This window comes from Trachurus japonicus, chromosome 19 (genome assembly GCF_045865225.1).
Source record: "Trachurus japonicus isolate A0001 chromosome 19, Traja_1.0".
NCBI classification, from domain to species: Eukaryota; Metazoa; Chordata; class Actinopteri; order Carangiformes; family Carangidae; genus Trachurus; species Trachurus japonicus.
In genome coordinates, this window is record NC_140925.1 from 8,324,159 (window position 1) to 8,339,173 (window position 15,015).

At 41.1% G+C, this 15,015-nt stretch overlaps 3 protein-coding genes across 3 annotated transcripts; 1 reads left to right on the top strand and 2 right to left on the bottom strand.

The window, feature by feature from the left end:
* Nucleotides 1-1,231: 1,231 nt before the first annotated feature.
* On the bottom strand, nt 1,232-3,683 carry LOC146967335 (leucine-rich repeat, immunoglobulin-like domain and transmembrane domain-containing protein 2). Its single transcript, XM_085761647.1, has 3 exons — nt 3,524-3,683; nt 2,501-3,282; nt 1,232-2,289 (listed from the first exon to the last, which is right to left on the bottom strand). The coding sequence occupies exons 1-3, from the start codon at nt 3,634-3,636 to the stop codon at nt 1,502-1,504; spliced, it is 1,683 nt and encodes a 560-aa protein (XP_085617773.1). The 5' UTR covers nt 3,637-3,683; the 3' UTR covers nt 1,232-1,501.
* Nucleotides 3,684-4,925: 1,242 nt separating this feature from the next.
* On the bottom strand, nt 4,926-8,372 carry lrit1b (leucine-rich repeat, immunoglobulin-like and transmembrane domains 1b). Its single transcript, XM_085760614.1, has 4 exons — nt 8,105-8,372; nt 7,278-7,738; nt 6,715-7,020; nt 4,926-6,593 (listed from the first exon to the last, which is right to left on the bottom strand). Exons 1-4 carry the CDS (start codon nt 8,224-8,226, stop codon nt 5,530-5,532), a joined length of 1,953 nt encoding a protein of 650 aa, XP_085616740.1. The 5' UTR covers nt 8,227-8,372; the 3' UTR covers nt 4,926-5,529.
* Nucleotides 8,373-11,429: 3,057 nt separating this feature from the next.
* rgrb (retinal G protein coupled receptor b) lies at nt 11,430-15,015 on the top strand. The gene is made up of 7 exons (XM_085761289.1): nt 11,430-11,840; nt 12,074-12,230; nt 13,094-13,215; nt 13,294-13,447; nt 13,554-13,671; nt 14,307-14,420; nt 14,559-15,015. Exons 1-7 carry the CDS (start codon nt 11,765-11,767, stop codon nt 14,697-14,699), a joined length of 882 nt encoding a protein of 293 aa, XP_085617415.1. The 5' UTR covers nt 11,430-11,764; the 3' UTR covers nt 14,700-15,015.

A 15,015-nucleotide genomic window follows, 5' to 3' on the forward strand; every position in this document is an offset into this window, starting at 1 on the left:
TTAGTCCATGTTTTATTTTGTCCACAGGCAAAAACATGTTAATAGGTTAAATTATGTTTTTAAACATTTAACTGGTGTATATCAGCATTTTTGTCCGATTATCTGTATAAAAAAAGAAAAACAAAAGGCATGTCAGTGTGGCAGATTGGACAAAACTAGATGACTCTGTTATCTACCACAAACAGCAACATGTAGGATTGTAAATGCAGGACTTTTTTCTCTGTCTATGTAAATGAGTATTTTATTAGTTGTATTGGTGCACTGCTTTAATTGTATTATTCTATGTGTAGAAAAAAATCATTATACCTTTATTATATTTTTTCACATAATCATACATGGCAAAACTTGACATATATTTTTTTATTGGTATAAAATTTACCTTGTGGGGGAAAGTGACTAAACATATTCGTAATGACAAAACTAGCACATGCTCTCGTTGCCTGTGCAACTGATGTAGCAACACTGTGAGCCTGGAGCTGTCATTAAATGGAAATATCATGTCCTGCTGACTAGGATTCAGATAGAAAATCACTTTAATCTTCTTACGAGTGTATGTATAAATGCACGGGAATACACCGCTTATGTAACAAATCCTCTGAGTGATTGTGCTAAAAAATCACAGTATGTCTCAGCATTCGTCTTTGAATTCCATTTAATCCACATGAAACATCATATCGTTCCGTTACAGACAAAATCTGGAGCCTGTAAAAAGAAAAACAAATTTTAAAAAAAGCTCATTTTATTAAAAAATAAATGTGCTGGAGCACAAACCCACACACAATCCAGTTTATTACGATTTAGTTTTGTGACGTAAACAATAAAGAAATACATACAAGTGTTGATTATTTACATTTTTTATTTTTTTATTTTGGAGAGCTTATCAAAACATTAAGAAAAAAGTGACTCGAGCATACATATGAAACCTTCAAGCACAAAAGTACATTCACATAAACAATAGCAAACTCTCCCTATAATTAGGAAGAAAGGCATCTCCATTTTGAGCTGATAGCTTAAAATTTATATTTACAGGGTGACTATGCACTCAATATACTGCATTCTCCTTTGTGCCTGTTGTGTATCGTCATTAAATTCAAATCACAGAGCTACAGCATTCAGTTTTCTAAAAAATGAATTGAATAAATGAAAAGCAAAATTAATTACGCTTTTTCCAGAGTCAAATATTCTTCTGAAAAAAAATTTCATTGTCGACCGTAGCTGGTAATGACATGTGTCCTCTTTGCTCAAATTTTGCACAATTTGAGACACATTTAAACATTTCAACAATAAATAAATGGTAAATATTTTTCTTGTGTTGCAAAAACCATACCAGATTCATTCATTCAGATGGTGAGAAGGATTAAAGTGCTTTTTGAGGGCTGTTTTTTTGGGTGGGGATGATTGCTGGATGGTTCTTTTTCAGAAAATCTGATGCATAGCTCTGTGACTTAAATGCAACTCTAAGACATGAGAGGGCTTTACATTCATGTACATTTCTTTGAGTCTAATAAAGATGAGCTGCACTCCCTCCTTTGGGCCTTTCCTCAGACTTCCGCCTCTTTTTTGGCTTTTCCTCCGGTTCCTTGCACAGGCCTTCTTCGCTGGTGGCCTGCAGGCTGTCGAAGGTGCCCTGCCTCTCCGTCCCCTGCAGGCTATCTCTCTGCATCCGATGCTTCTTCCACAGATCCACGCAGCGATCCACGCAGCTGAACCTGGCCTCGGTGGTGCAGGCGTACATGCCGGCCGGCACCGCCAGTACCATGGCCAACACGATGACTATGATATGGATGAGTCTCTCTCTTTGCTCCAGCTCACTGATGTCGCTTCCCGTCATGAACACGATGCACTGGCCTTCCCTGGGAGGATGGTTCTTCAGAGTCACACACACCTCGTACTTGGTGACGGGCAGCAGGTCACCGACCGAATAGCTGTTGATGCCGGGGCCGATGTAGATCGTGTCCTTTTTTGGCGAATCGTATTTGCCAAAGTGGATGGTGAACCAGGTCTCTGCAGGGTTGTCCGTCGCTGCGTACCACTCAAGGGTGATACCATAAACTGTCTGCTTGGCGATTCGGATGTCAATGTAAGCATTTTCATCTGATGACAACATGGGGACAGGTGGAGGAAGCGGGGCAGAGGAGTTGGAGGAGCTGATGTCGACCATGATGCCAACAGAGGAGTTGCCAATGAAGTTGTTGGCCATGCAGGTGTAGAGACCTCGGTCGGCCAGGAGAAGAGAGGGAATGAGCAGCTGGGAGGAGACAGTCTCTGAGTCTATATGAGTCTCTTTAGCTGCAAGAATAAAACATAGCATCAGTGTAGACTGTATTTAATCCAGAGGCTTGTTTACATCTGACACAGACAACCTTTAAGATGGCATTGTTTGCACATCGTCACATGAAGCAGATGCAGCTAAAAGGTTCAAGATATACCTCACTAAGTGATCCTGCAGTAGGTTTACAACAATTTAATGGATGGTAGTAATAAAATAAAAAAGTCTTACCGGCAAATCCTCTTATAATCTTCAGACTGTACATCCACTGAATGGTCGGGTCCGGCCTGGCCTTGACTAAGCATGTGAGTGTTGCGTTTGCGCCGAGAGGTAAAGTGATATTAGTCTGTGGGGCAGAAGCCTGTGGTTTCATGCATGTTTTTAACTGGATCTCATGGAAAAACTTGTCTGCTTTGGAAACGGGGCCCGAACACGTCAAATAAGAGTTCATCAGGATGATGGGAGGGCTGACTGTCCTGATGAATTCAACAAAGTCTTTGAGGCGACAGTCACAAAACCAGGGGTTGTCATGGAGCGCCAAAACCACATTAGACACCACTCCTTCTTTCCCCCATGCTTTCTCTGCTGTTTGGTAAAGAGGCCAATTCATGAAGACATCTTTGGATATGACGCTAAGATGATTGGAGGATAAGTCTAAGTAGGTTAGGGCAGGTAAGTGTCTCAGGGCGTGTTCAGGTAGGACATCGAGTCGATTGTGCTTCAGGTCCAAAATCTTGAGTTTTGGCGTGTCCTGAAAGGCTGTCCACGGGATTGAAGTCAGCACGTTCCCTTGTAGCCTCAACTCCGTCAATCTGGCGAGCCCCTCCAGGCTTTTGATGTTCATCAGGGTAATCTCATTGAAATTTAGCCAGAGGAACTCCAAGGGACTAACTTTGGAGAAAGATCCTTGCGGTAGCTCAGTCAGGTGACATTTTTCAATTCGGATTTTAGTGAAATCATTTGGGATATCTTCAGGGACTTGTACCATGGAGGTTTCCATACATAGTAAAGACCTAGAATGGTAAGACCGGATACTTTTAGACGAGAAAAGCTACTGTAACAGCAAGACTGCTATATTTTCAATTCACTGCTAATTTTAAAGCCACATTTCTTCAAGTTTATGGATAGTGTTTGTAGATTTTAAAACAATTTGGCCACCAGTTTACATTTAAGACAAAAGTCACGTCCAAAAAAGGGTTAAGGCTAAAACATGAGCTACTTTTAAAAGTTTGTCTGGTTTCAGAGGTAGCTTACCTTCCCAAGTTATCATCTGTGCAGGTGCAGCCAGTTAGACAAGTTGACAGTCCGGGGGCGATGAGATATGACACCAAAACAATATGTAATGTAAAGTAAGGTAAGGCGTCCATATTCCTGAAGGTGCATGTGAAGTAGGCCTGTGAGGGCAAGACGAGCCCATGGGCTGCGTGGAAGAAAGCCTATTACTGTAATCTGCCTTGACGTAACACATAAGACACCAAATGACATTTGAGACACACGGAGGAGGTGTGCGTATATATAGCAATGGTCCACTTTGTCTACAGAAAATATTGTCTGATCTGTTCAGAAGCATTAAAAAACACTCTCCACAAATTTAGCTCAATCCAGATCATGTCAGTCTCACTGTTCTACTTTCAGGTATGACCCTGAAATGCTTTGCATCGGTCTAATTTAATTTATTTGTCCCTCACCAAAGAACAGACACTGATATTAAGTGGGCCGGAGCCTGTTGGGCTTAGCAGCAAAGAGAGGGAGGGCTGCAGAGAGAGAGACAGATGTCTGGAGGACTGTAACCTGACCTCAATAATCTGAATACTGGTTGTCTCACAGGTTGTTTAAACTGAATCAGCAGACAAAGCAAGTGCGAAAACAGAGAACTCGGCTTCAATCTTTCACAAACAGTTTTACTTAATTATCCATCTAACCATACAATATATATATCTCCAAGTTATGGTAGAAATTTTAAAGTAAGGTTTAGTATTTGATCATACATTGCTTATTGTTAATCTGCTTGTATTTTATATCAAATTCAGACATTTGGAATACGCTTTTGCAAATGGTATTATCCTAGTCGAGGCGACATTGTTCCTCAGTACCAGATGTCTGTTTTTGTCTAAAAGGGCAAATCGCAGCATCAACCTGAAGTTGATTTAGGTTTGTTGTTCACAGTTATCTATATGAGTTTTGATTAAATTGTAGAGAACATTGGTATTATTGATAACGTAGAGCTAGCAGCAGCTTTGTGAGGCTAAATTAGCATGCTAACATTCACAGAAAATTATATTTAGCAGGTACAACATTTACCATTTTCATGATCTTAGATTTGTACATAGCATACTAGTATTTGCTAAATAGCACTAAAACAAAACAAGTGGCTGAGTCGGCCAAATCATTTGATAACACTGAAATAGTTTTGACTGAATGAAAACGGTATCCAACTGCAATGTAGAAACATTTTTAGGCCAATTTATCCAATAGTGGACATTTCACTCAGACTTACGAACATCAACCTAATCATGGTGTTAGAGGAAGCTCCAAGGGATCATCAAAGTCAACAGGATTCCTCCTATGACAAAAACACATATCTCCAAATCGGCAATGTAATTTCTGCTTCAGGAAGAAAAAAGTGTTCAATATACAAGAAAAAAGCGTGTACACATTTATCAATATAAAAATATTTATTTTTCATCAGTACATTCATACATACACATATATTTCAGGTCACAAATATTTACACATTATAAAATGTACTGTGTTTTAGGTTTTTTGACCCAATGGTAAAACCTGGCACATTAATATCATACTGACGTACAAAACAGACTAATAACTGCTGGTCCATCATTTCTCTAAATACTTTATGTTTTAAATAAGGATTTAAACACAACGCAGAGGTTATTGGAAAAGAAATGATGGGTTTGAGACAGTTTAGGGCAACATGTCAAGACATTTTCCTCTGCAAAACATCACCTTTAAAAGTGCATGATGAATAAAAAAAAAACACATTTACACCACATGTAAATATTGAAACTGTCACCGTGTATATTTTCCCTTTTTTTGTTGTCCACCAAATGAATGGTAGTTTTCATTCCCACAAGGCTGTAAAGTAGTTTCATACACCAAATGCTGAAAGAACCGTCAGTGTCCTCTAAAGACCCTAAAAAGAGGATCATTCAAGTCTCTTGAGCACTGCAGTTCATCTATTCACATCACAGGCCGTTAAAAAACAAAGTGCATCCTCTGGAGTTTGAGGCATACGTTTGGTTTTAGCAGAAATACTCATTGGGTGGCCCCTCAGTCCTCATTGTGGCCTCTGAGTCAACACTGGACCTCGCTGAGAGCAGCCTGTTGGATTCATCAGGGTTTAACCTGGTCAGATATTCACCCTCCATCCCTTTAGCTTTGGCTGCGGGTCCGAGGGTCTCAAACGTGACATACGAGTCCTGCATCTCCTTGGACTGGCGCCCCAGCAGCTTTTGGCAGCGTTTCTTCAGCGCCCCGCAGCACACAATCAGTGTCAGGGGGACGGCAATAACGCACGCTACTGTTATCACCACTACATTAATAAGCTTCTGAGTGCCACTGGCACTGGCCGCCTCGTCTGTTGAGAAGATTACACACTGCTCCTTTTTCGGGATCAGGCCTTTGACGCAAACACAAGCAATGTACTTTGTCTTTGGCACAAGGCCGTCAATGGTGATTCGGTTCTTTCCAGCACCCACGTTGATGCGACGCATGTCTCTTTCACCAAAAACTGCATACAGGACGCTGAACTCGGTGGTGTTTGTAGCTGTGGGGGCTCGCCAGTTCAGGGAGACGGTATGGTCGGTGTCACCGATCACCTTGACTGAGCGAACTATCCTTTTCTCTGGAGCTTGCTGCAAGGACGAGGCGTTGGCCACTAAGCTCAAAGCGTCCTGCTCCACATCCTGGGACCCCTGGGCGTTTGTCGCCTTGCCTCCACCCTGAGAAGCACCGTCAGAGATGCTGTAACTCTCAATCTCGTACTTCCCAGTCACGCCTTTGCCGTTGAGAGGTTCAATTATGGGCTGCCCTGCCGTGGTTGTTGGTGGAGGGACATACCTGGCAATAAGCTTCTCCTGGTATGCTGCTCTTCCAATGCCACCGGGTTTTTTCCCTCTGTTTCTCTTCGAAACACCTCCTGTCTCCTCTGAACGGATGGAATCTGTGATCACCAAGGAGATGATGGCGTCTGCAGTGCCCACAAAGTTGGTTGCTTTGCACACATATTTCCCAGAGTCACGGTAGGAGACCGCAGGCACGCTCAGGATTGACCAGATGATGCCCTCCTTTGAAATCTCTTCCTGAACTGAAAAGCGAAAAAAGCAGGAGTTAAGCAGATTGGCACAAAAAGAATAACTTTAATCTCATTGATACTTTGACTTGGACGGAAATAGATACCGTTCTAATCTAAGCATATCTGAACTCACCGGTGCCATTCATTTTCTTGCCATCAGCGCGGCTCCAGGAAAGCTCGGGGATGGGGACTCCGACCGTGCCACAGCGTAGCAAGACGTTGTTGCCCAGGGAGCTCCGAACTCGAGCCACAGCCGTGTGAACCCGGGGCCCCTGGCACCTCTGCAGCTCCGCCTCGGTGAAGAGAACCCCCGACAGGCTCTCCGGATCGGCACACCTCAGCCTGGTGTCGACGAGAGCCACAGACGATGATGGGGACTTCTGAAACTGGACCAGATCGTACAGTCGGCAGTCGCACAACCACGGGTTGTCATGAAGTCCTGAAGAGGAAATAAAAATTGGTTAAAGAACACGTTTCTTTTCTTTGTTTGTTTGTTTTAACTCTGACCTAAACTGACTATAGGATCCTGTGGCTGTAATTAGTCTGACAACTTGAAATACTGCACACAATAACTAAAATTAGACTAATCCCCAACTCAGCTTTAATGCATCTGGTGTCAAAGGAGTGGCTGCCATGCAAGGCAGCTTAAAAAAAACAACTTTCCAGTATCTTAATATGTAACAGCTTGAGCCTCACCGAGAATTAGTTTGGAGGAATCCGTGTCCTGCGGTGGCTTCACACTCAGCCACAATGTGAGGACTTCAGCAGGAACAGTTGTCAGACTGTTGCTGGATAAATCCAGATAGGTGATGTTCTTGATGTAGATGGTAGCTTCGACGGGGATGGTGGATATCTTGTTGTTGTGTAAATCGAGGAGCCTTAGGTTTGGCATATCAGTCAGAGACTCCCAGGGGAAGGAGGTGAGGGCGTTTCCATCCAGCCTGAGCTCATCCAGGTTGTAAAGACCCCGAAAACTGTCAACGTTCAGTGAACTGAGTGAATTGAAAGACATCCAGAGAAACTCCAGGTTGTTGAGGTAGTGGAAGTTGTTGCTAGAGATCCTTGTGATCGCCGTTTTCTCGATACGAAGCTTTGATGTGTCAGATGGGAAATTTGCAGGAACCACGGTGATTTCTGGATCATTGCAAAGCACACTCCTGCAAGAAGGAGAGGAAAACAAATATTATTGTATTATTATGTAGAATAAATAATCCATTGCACACAGCACATCAAAGGTAAGGTGTCTAAAAATACATTTAGTTGCAAACATTTTCTCCCTGTTTAACATGAAAATAATGCAGTTTTGCTTTTATGTGAAGAAAACGTGGTTTCCCATTGTTCAGTAACAAGCAAAGGAGATTAAAGAGCAACTCCAAGTTAATCCTCCACTATACAGAGTGACTGAATAGAAGAAAACTGCATTAGAAAATATATTTTCCATGGAGAAATGATGAAAGCATGCTGTGAGGATGAAACACACCAACACAAACAATGATTTTAGTACCTGCTGCAGTTCTACTCACCTTGCTTTTGATCCGTCGCTTAGTTTGTGGAAGAAGCAGCTACATTGTGCAGGACATGAACTAACCAACAGAGGAAGAAAGACTAAAGCCAAACAAAGAGCAGCAGTAAAATGTCGACTCATTTTGTCTCCCGTAGTATGCAACTAAACTACTGTTTAGAAAAAATGAGGCGCAGCTACTTGGTCTAACGGGACATCGGATGCATCGTGGTTGTTTTGCAGGCTCACAGCTCCATACTGCTCCGACTGGTCTGAATCCTCAGATAAAAAGGATAGGCAGGGATTAGCGAAGGACTTGAGTTATTTTCATTCACACGATTAGGCTATTGCTTCCTGGAAGCTGATAGGCTGCATAGTTTTCACTTTCATTCTCAGGGAAACTACTCCCCAAAAGTTGATTGGGTGGTTAATTATGGAGACAACTAAATGTAAACAGCAGCGCCTAAATACAGGTAGACACAGCAGGAGTGCGCCCAGGATAGAAAGCTAAAATCTACCTGCAGGTAGAGGTTACAACAGTGCAGATTGAGTTTCCTTCCCTCCCTAATATAATTTTAAACTGTTAAGGAAGGAATAAATAAGGAATAAATAGCTATGTTTTGTTTTTAATGTTGCGATTTTAGCAATAGCTATAACATAGCCTACTCCTATGTGTGATATACTTCCTTATGTGGCCAAATAGATTAGTCATCAAAACATCAGGCATGTGTTTGCCATCAAGCTGCATTTTATTTTAACTCTTTTGCTGTCACAGTTTCTCAAGCTGTGCTAATTTTCTCGAAGTGTTTCATGAAATGTTGAACAGTTTTCAGTTTGTGTGACGGCTAGAACCTGGCAACAAAACACCACTAGATGGCAGTGGAGAGTCACTAAGGTGCATAGTGTATCACAGGTCACTCACGTTGTCTGGTACAAACTTCATGGTACCCTATCCAGGAGATCAGTGGGTGTAACATATACGGTAGTTTCAATAATTCCAGATTTTTCTTTTTTAAATTAAAATTTTTAAAGTCGATCAGAATTAAATCATAATTTCCCAAAGAAAATTAAAATAAACAATGAACTTTATTAGAGGTTATAAACACACACACATTGATTTCTTTTTCACATTATGCACAGTTCAAGATTTATACGAGGATTACTATGATGTATTGGCACAATGCTATGATTTATAGTAGGCCTATAATGCTGCAGATATTATATTCTGTGTGTTTGAGTATGACACAGTTTGCAGCTGATAGACATGCTGTCACAGTCCCTGAGGGTTTTTCACAGGTGAAAGGGTTTAAAGATGTGGCTGTCCGGCCAGATTCTCAAATCCTTTAATCCAGTCATCTCTCTGTCTCTCATTAATGCATCTTTGTTCTATTTCTTTCAGGAGGGTTGTCCCAGGCTTGACCAGAGAAAAACATTCAGCCCTGGCTTTCACCTCTCCCCATCTGGCCTCTGGCATGACACATTGTGGATCAAGGATGGGGAAGGAGTTGATATATTGTCTATTGGTATTGGGTGGAAAGAGAGAAATCATGGAACAATGAAACTTCTTAGAACCAATGTAAAAAAAACAACAACAAAAACAAAGCAAAATAAACTCTCTCATTGTGTATCGGGAATGTCAAAATGCCTGAAAAGCCAGGATTCATTTTATCTCTTAACACATATACTGTACTTTATCCAGATCAACATCTAGTAATAAAAGTTAAAATTGCAAAGAGATTTTGTGCCATTCACCTTTTTCTAGCTCTTCCATCTGTGGCTATGAATTGCAAATTCAACAGTGAAACCTTTGTCTCATTGCAAAACCTGCAGATTATGACGGTGTAATTAACTATTTGGCAATACACCAATGTGCAGCCACTACAAAGGTGTGAGCGGTTCAGAAACAAATATTACAGACAGAGATCCAGGCCAGTTGCAGCCACGGGTATAAAGTCCCACAGGTTTAGATTACAATCATCATCAATCCATTGCATTCATGCCTGGCTCTTGTTTCGTCAGACTCAGCTGCTGTAGATTAACAATAGAATTGTTTTACATTGTGAAATTGGCACTCTGCTGCTTTATGTTCCTGTGTAGGTTCACACTGCTCCTTCAGCCTCTGACAAACACTTCACAGGCGTCTTGTTGGGATTTTTAAGGCACCAGATAAACATGCCAATGTACAAAATCCCAATGTTTCAGTTTATCTGTAAGAGAACAACATTTCTACTGCCACATTTGAGCCCCATGAGTCAAGAGTAGCAGATGCACTGCTAAGCGTTGACGTTGCAACACTTTTTTTTTCTGAAAGTGAGGAAGTCTGTAACTGGATGGGACGCCGAGCTTTTAGACAGGACAATATGGGCAGTTTGAGAAAAGGGTATTATAAGTCCATTGGGACACATCATTACTTCATAGTTAATGAGTTTGTGGTAATCTGCGCACAGATTAGTGGTGCAATCAGACTCTGCCCAAATGTTACATTTTAAAAGCTCCAGGCTGCTGCGAGAGCCAAAGGTCACTTTACCAGTGTCCTCGTTTCTAAGGTTTATTTTGGTCAGCAGTTCAAGACAGACAAATTAGTCAAATGAATGAAGTCCGGATGCTTTCAAAGGCTTTGATGTGACCTTTTACACTTGTTTGCAGTTTGCAGTCTTGACTGTGCAACTCAGATGCCCAGTGAAATAAAAGTCAAAGGTTGGCAGGGTTTAAAGCGCACAGAGTAAAATACTGTATATTGGGTCAAAAGGATGTAGACGGGCCAAAGTATAAAAGATGTTAAATGTCCAAGCTTTAAAAGAAGCTACAGAGTCACTGTGGTGTGTGAAAGTGTAGCTGCCTCTATGGTTCGTGTCTATTCTTGATGTTAAGTGAGCAAAATATAAAACTCAAAATTTACATTTTCTTTGGGGAAATGAAAAATGCAAATGCAATGAAATTTAGATCTAGTGAACAGACCAGAAATAGACTTTCTAAATGTGGATTGTTTTATGACATTATGGACTGTCATAGACATGAGAGAGTAACCTTTCAGCCAACATTTTTTATTGTTTGTGTGTGTAGGGGAGTGGTGGTGGTGGTTATAATTTGGCACAAGGTTATAAGCAGAATGTATGTGACTTTTCATTTTTGTACCAGCAAAAAATTCAATGAAAAAGTGTAATTCAAAAATGTAATTTAGAGCAAAACAAATGCTTTTTACCCTGAAGGCATCATGATGTACACATTAGTGACTGAGGAGCAGATCAACCAGCTGCCTTTAAGAGTTCTCATCACCACATCCAAGCCCACCCAGTAGCCTAAAGACAACATTTCCCATGATCCCATTCTCTTTTGTTATCAGCCACAGCTGCAGAGGACGAATATTGATCTTTGCACCGATTGATACCTGCAATAGACATTTCAAATTTACATAAATATACCATAGGCTATTCGTTCGGACTTTTAGATCCGAGAGTTACGCAGCGAAGACGCAAACTTTTTCACGCAGCCGGTCTGAGGAGGTCTGCTTGTTAGGACATTCTTCGGGGGATTGCAAGAGGGGCTCAGATTAGTCTCTTTATGCGTTTTCACGTGAAAGAGCCTTTATAAAGGCGTCACTTCGCTGGGGGGACGGTGGTGAGAGTCACAACAGGAAAAGGACTTGGTTTTCAGTGCAAATTTTTATTTTGTGCTTTTCAACATGGCAGCGTATACATTACCGGAGGGATTCACGGAGTTTGATATGTTTACATTCGGCACAGCGCTTCTAGTTGGGGGTAAGTGGCGCGTGCACACAGGAAGACATGCCTACGCAGGAATTAAAGGGACAGTACACCTTGAAATGATTTGACTAAAGGCTTAAACCAAACTCAGAATGATGATAAGTCAAGTTAAATTCGTGCAATTTCAGTGTCTGCAAAGTGTTGGGTAAAACTCTAACATGAGTTGGATTAAACTCAAAATACTACTGAATATTAATTGGACATCTCCATTTCCTTGTCACTTTCAGGCCTGCTCGGATTCTTCCTCAATGCCATCAGCATCATTTCCTTCCTCACAGTGAAGGAGATGAGGTCTCCCAGTAACTTCTTTGTGTTCAATCTCGCTGTGGCCGACCTCTGTCTGAATATTAACGGACTCACAGCTGCCTATGCCAGCTACCTCAGGTATTAAGAGGATTTTTTAAAAAGATTTATTCTCAAACATGTTGTGTTATCAGTGGGGTGCTACATTTATCTTGTCAACCCCCACAACAACTAAAAAAGGCTTAGTATTTGATATTAGCCATTGGGTGTCACAAGATAAATAAGCTTCTGGGTTTCATAATCTAATCCACAATCCACTTTATTCAGTGTTTTAAATTCATTCACATTTTGCAACCCACCTGTTTTTTGTTGGAAGAAAAATAAAACAGCATTCAGTTTTATATTTGATTCCTGTTTAAACCTCTCATCATCAGCAGGGCTCAGTTAAACAAGTAACAGGCCCCACGTTGACCCCCTAATCCCCATTTTATTTTGTAGGCTATATATATATTATGTGCAAAAGTATTTAGTAAAATGCACCACATAAGCACAGTGAAACCAGATGAGACTTGGATTTAATGTAGGAATTCACTGTATTATGTGATTTAGTGATGCATAACGGCATCCAGTCACCACAGACTAAATTTCCATATTATGAGTCTTGAGCCCTCGGGGGAGTTGGTTGTTTTGATAATCCATCCTTGGGAATTGATAAATCCCTCTCAAATGTTTTCAAGATAAATCTGATGGGTTACAAAATAATAAAAAAGAATTTTCTGACTTTTTTTTGGGTGATGTATTTGAGGGGCTTAACCTGTCAGGACTTGAACAGTCTGACAGTCAAACATCACTCTTTGATTTTTACTGCAAAAGTGCTCAGACGTTGCCTATGATGAAGGCTAGGAGCTGCATAGGACTACTCTTCACATCATGCTATGGTTATAAAATAACACAGTCTAATAGCAGAATATGGAATATGGATAACATTTTGTTGTCTTTTCTAGATCTTGGCCATTTGGTCAAGAAGGTTGTGGCCTCCACGGTTTTCAGGGGATGATAGCAGTCCTGGCCTCCATCAGTTTCATGGCTACCATCGCTTGGGACAGATATCACCAGTACTGCACCAGTGAGTACAAGATATGTCACCACCAGCACTACACATTCAATTCACTGTGAAGAGGAGTCAAAATATGTCTCTCTGTAGGACAGAAGCTCTTCTGGAGCACAACTCTGACAATGAGCGGCATCATCTGGATTCTGTCCATCTTCTGGGCTGCTGTTCCTCTGATGGGATGGGGCGTCTATGACTTTGAGCCCATGAGGACTTGCTGCACACTGGACTACACCAGAGGAGACAGGTGGAGTTATAGAAATACAGAAACGAGGCTGTTGGCATCTGTTCTATAATTAAATGTCAAATATTGACCATAGGCTGTGTTGTTTTCCTATTTATCTCTTGAACAGGGATTATGTGACCTACATGCTGACTCTGGTGGTGCTCTACCTGACGTTCCCAGCTATTACCATGATGTCATGCTACAACGCCATCCACAAGCACTTCAAGAAGATCCATCATCACAGGGTAAAATATGTTACTGTATTCTCACAATGCGTTTGAAGGGAACAACTGTTATGTTAGATGACAGAAAATGCATTTTTTTTTGTTCCAGCTGTGCCTGTAGAAACCAGTTTATTTTGATTGTTATATTATGACACAGTCAGATTTCACTGACCTAATGAACAGGAAATTAGAAGCTACATTCTGTAGGAAATAACCTCAGCTAATGATGCCTCTTCTTACAAGTTAGCTTAAAGCAATCATCCCTTCAGTTCTGTGGCAAATAAACACAGACTGCTGTCAAACTCCTGCTAATAGAAAATGTAATGGATGTATGTTTTGAGTTTTGAACACAGCCACTTAACCAACTTCTCCCCGCTTTATGTTAAGCTAAACAAATCTCCTTCCCTGGCTCTGGCTTCATAGTTAGCACACAGTTGTGAGAATGGTATAAATCTTCCCTTCACACTTAATAAAGTGAATAATGCTTTTCCAAAACATGATATTGACCACATAACATGCAGATTAGAGCTTATGTATTACACAGTACACATTTTTAGCCTAAGCCTTCATTGTTTTTATCACCTGCAAGTTGTAAATCCATCAAATTCAGTATGTGATATATACACAAATACACTAATGACAACTTTGTTTTCTAGTTTAACACCAGTGTGCCTTTGAGGGTCATGCTGATGTGCTGGGGCCCCTACGTCCTCATGTGTATCTACGCTTGCTTTGACAATGTGAAGCTTGTGTCTCCAAAGCTGCGAATGGTGAGTGTATATATATCAGAAATAATTTTATCAAGAACAATGTTTTTAAAATGATCTCAAAATGATGGCTGACTCAGCAGAACAATGCTTTATATCAAGTACTTTGGAGATAATGGATGTGCTTGGTTCTTCTCTCAGGTGCTTCCGGTTGTTGCAAAGACAAATCCCATCTTCAACGCTCTCCTCTACTCGTTTGGAAACGAGTTCTACCGAGGCGGCGTGTGGAACTTCCTCACGGGACAAAAGATTGTCGAGCCAGTTATCAAGAAGTCAAAATAAAAGGAAAGTCAGTGTCCTCCGAGCCCATCATCCACTCTTATGATAGTGTCCTCACACTGTTGCTATGGTTTTGCAAAGTAAACATCACTGAGCCATTTAGTTGCCTGTACAGTTGTAATATTTTCACATGTGGAGAGTAGATGAAACTCAGGACAGTCTCTACACTTGGAGCCACCACCGTAGCCTTATTCTGGATTTACAGTTCATGTTGCAGGTAATTTATCCATTTACAAATGATTGCATTCTTACAACAACAACTTGTCTCGCACTGCTTCTCCGTCACTCACAATAAAAAGAATGTGTTGCTGCTCTTCTA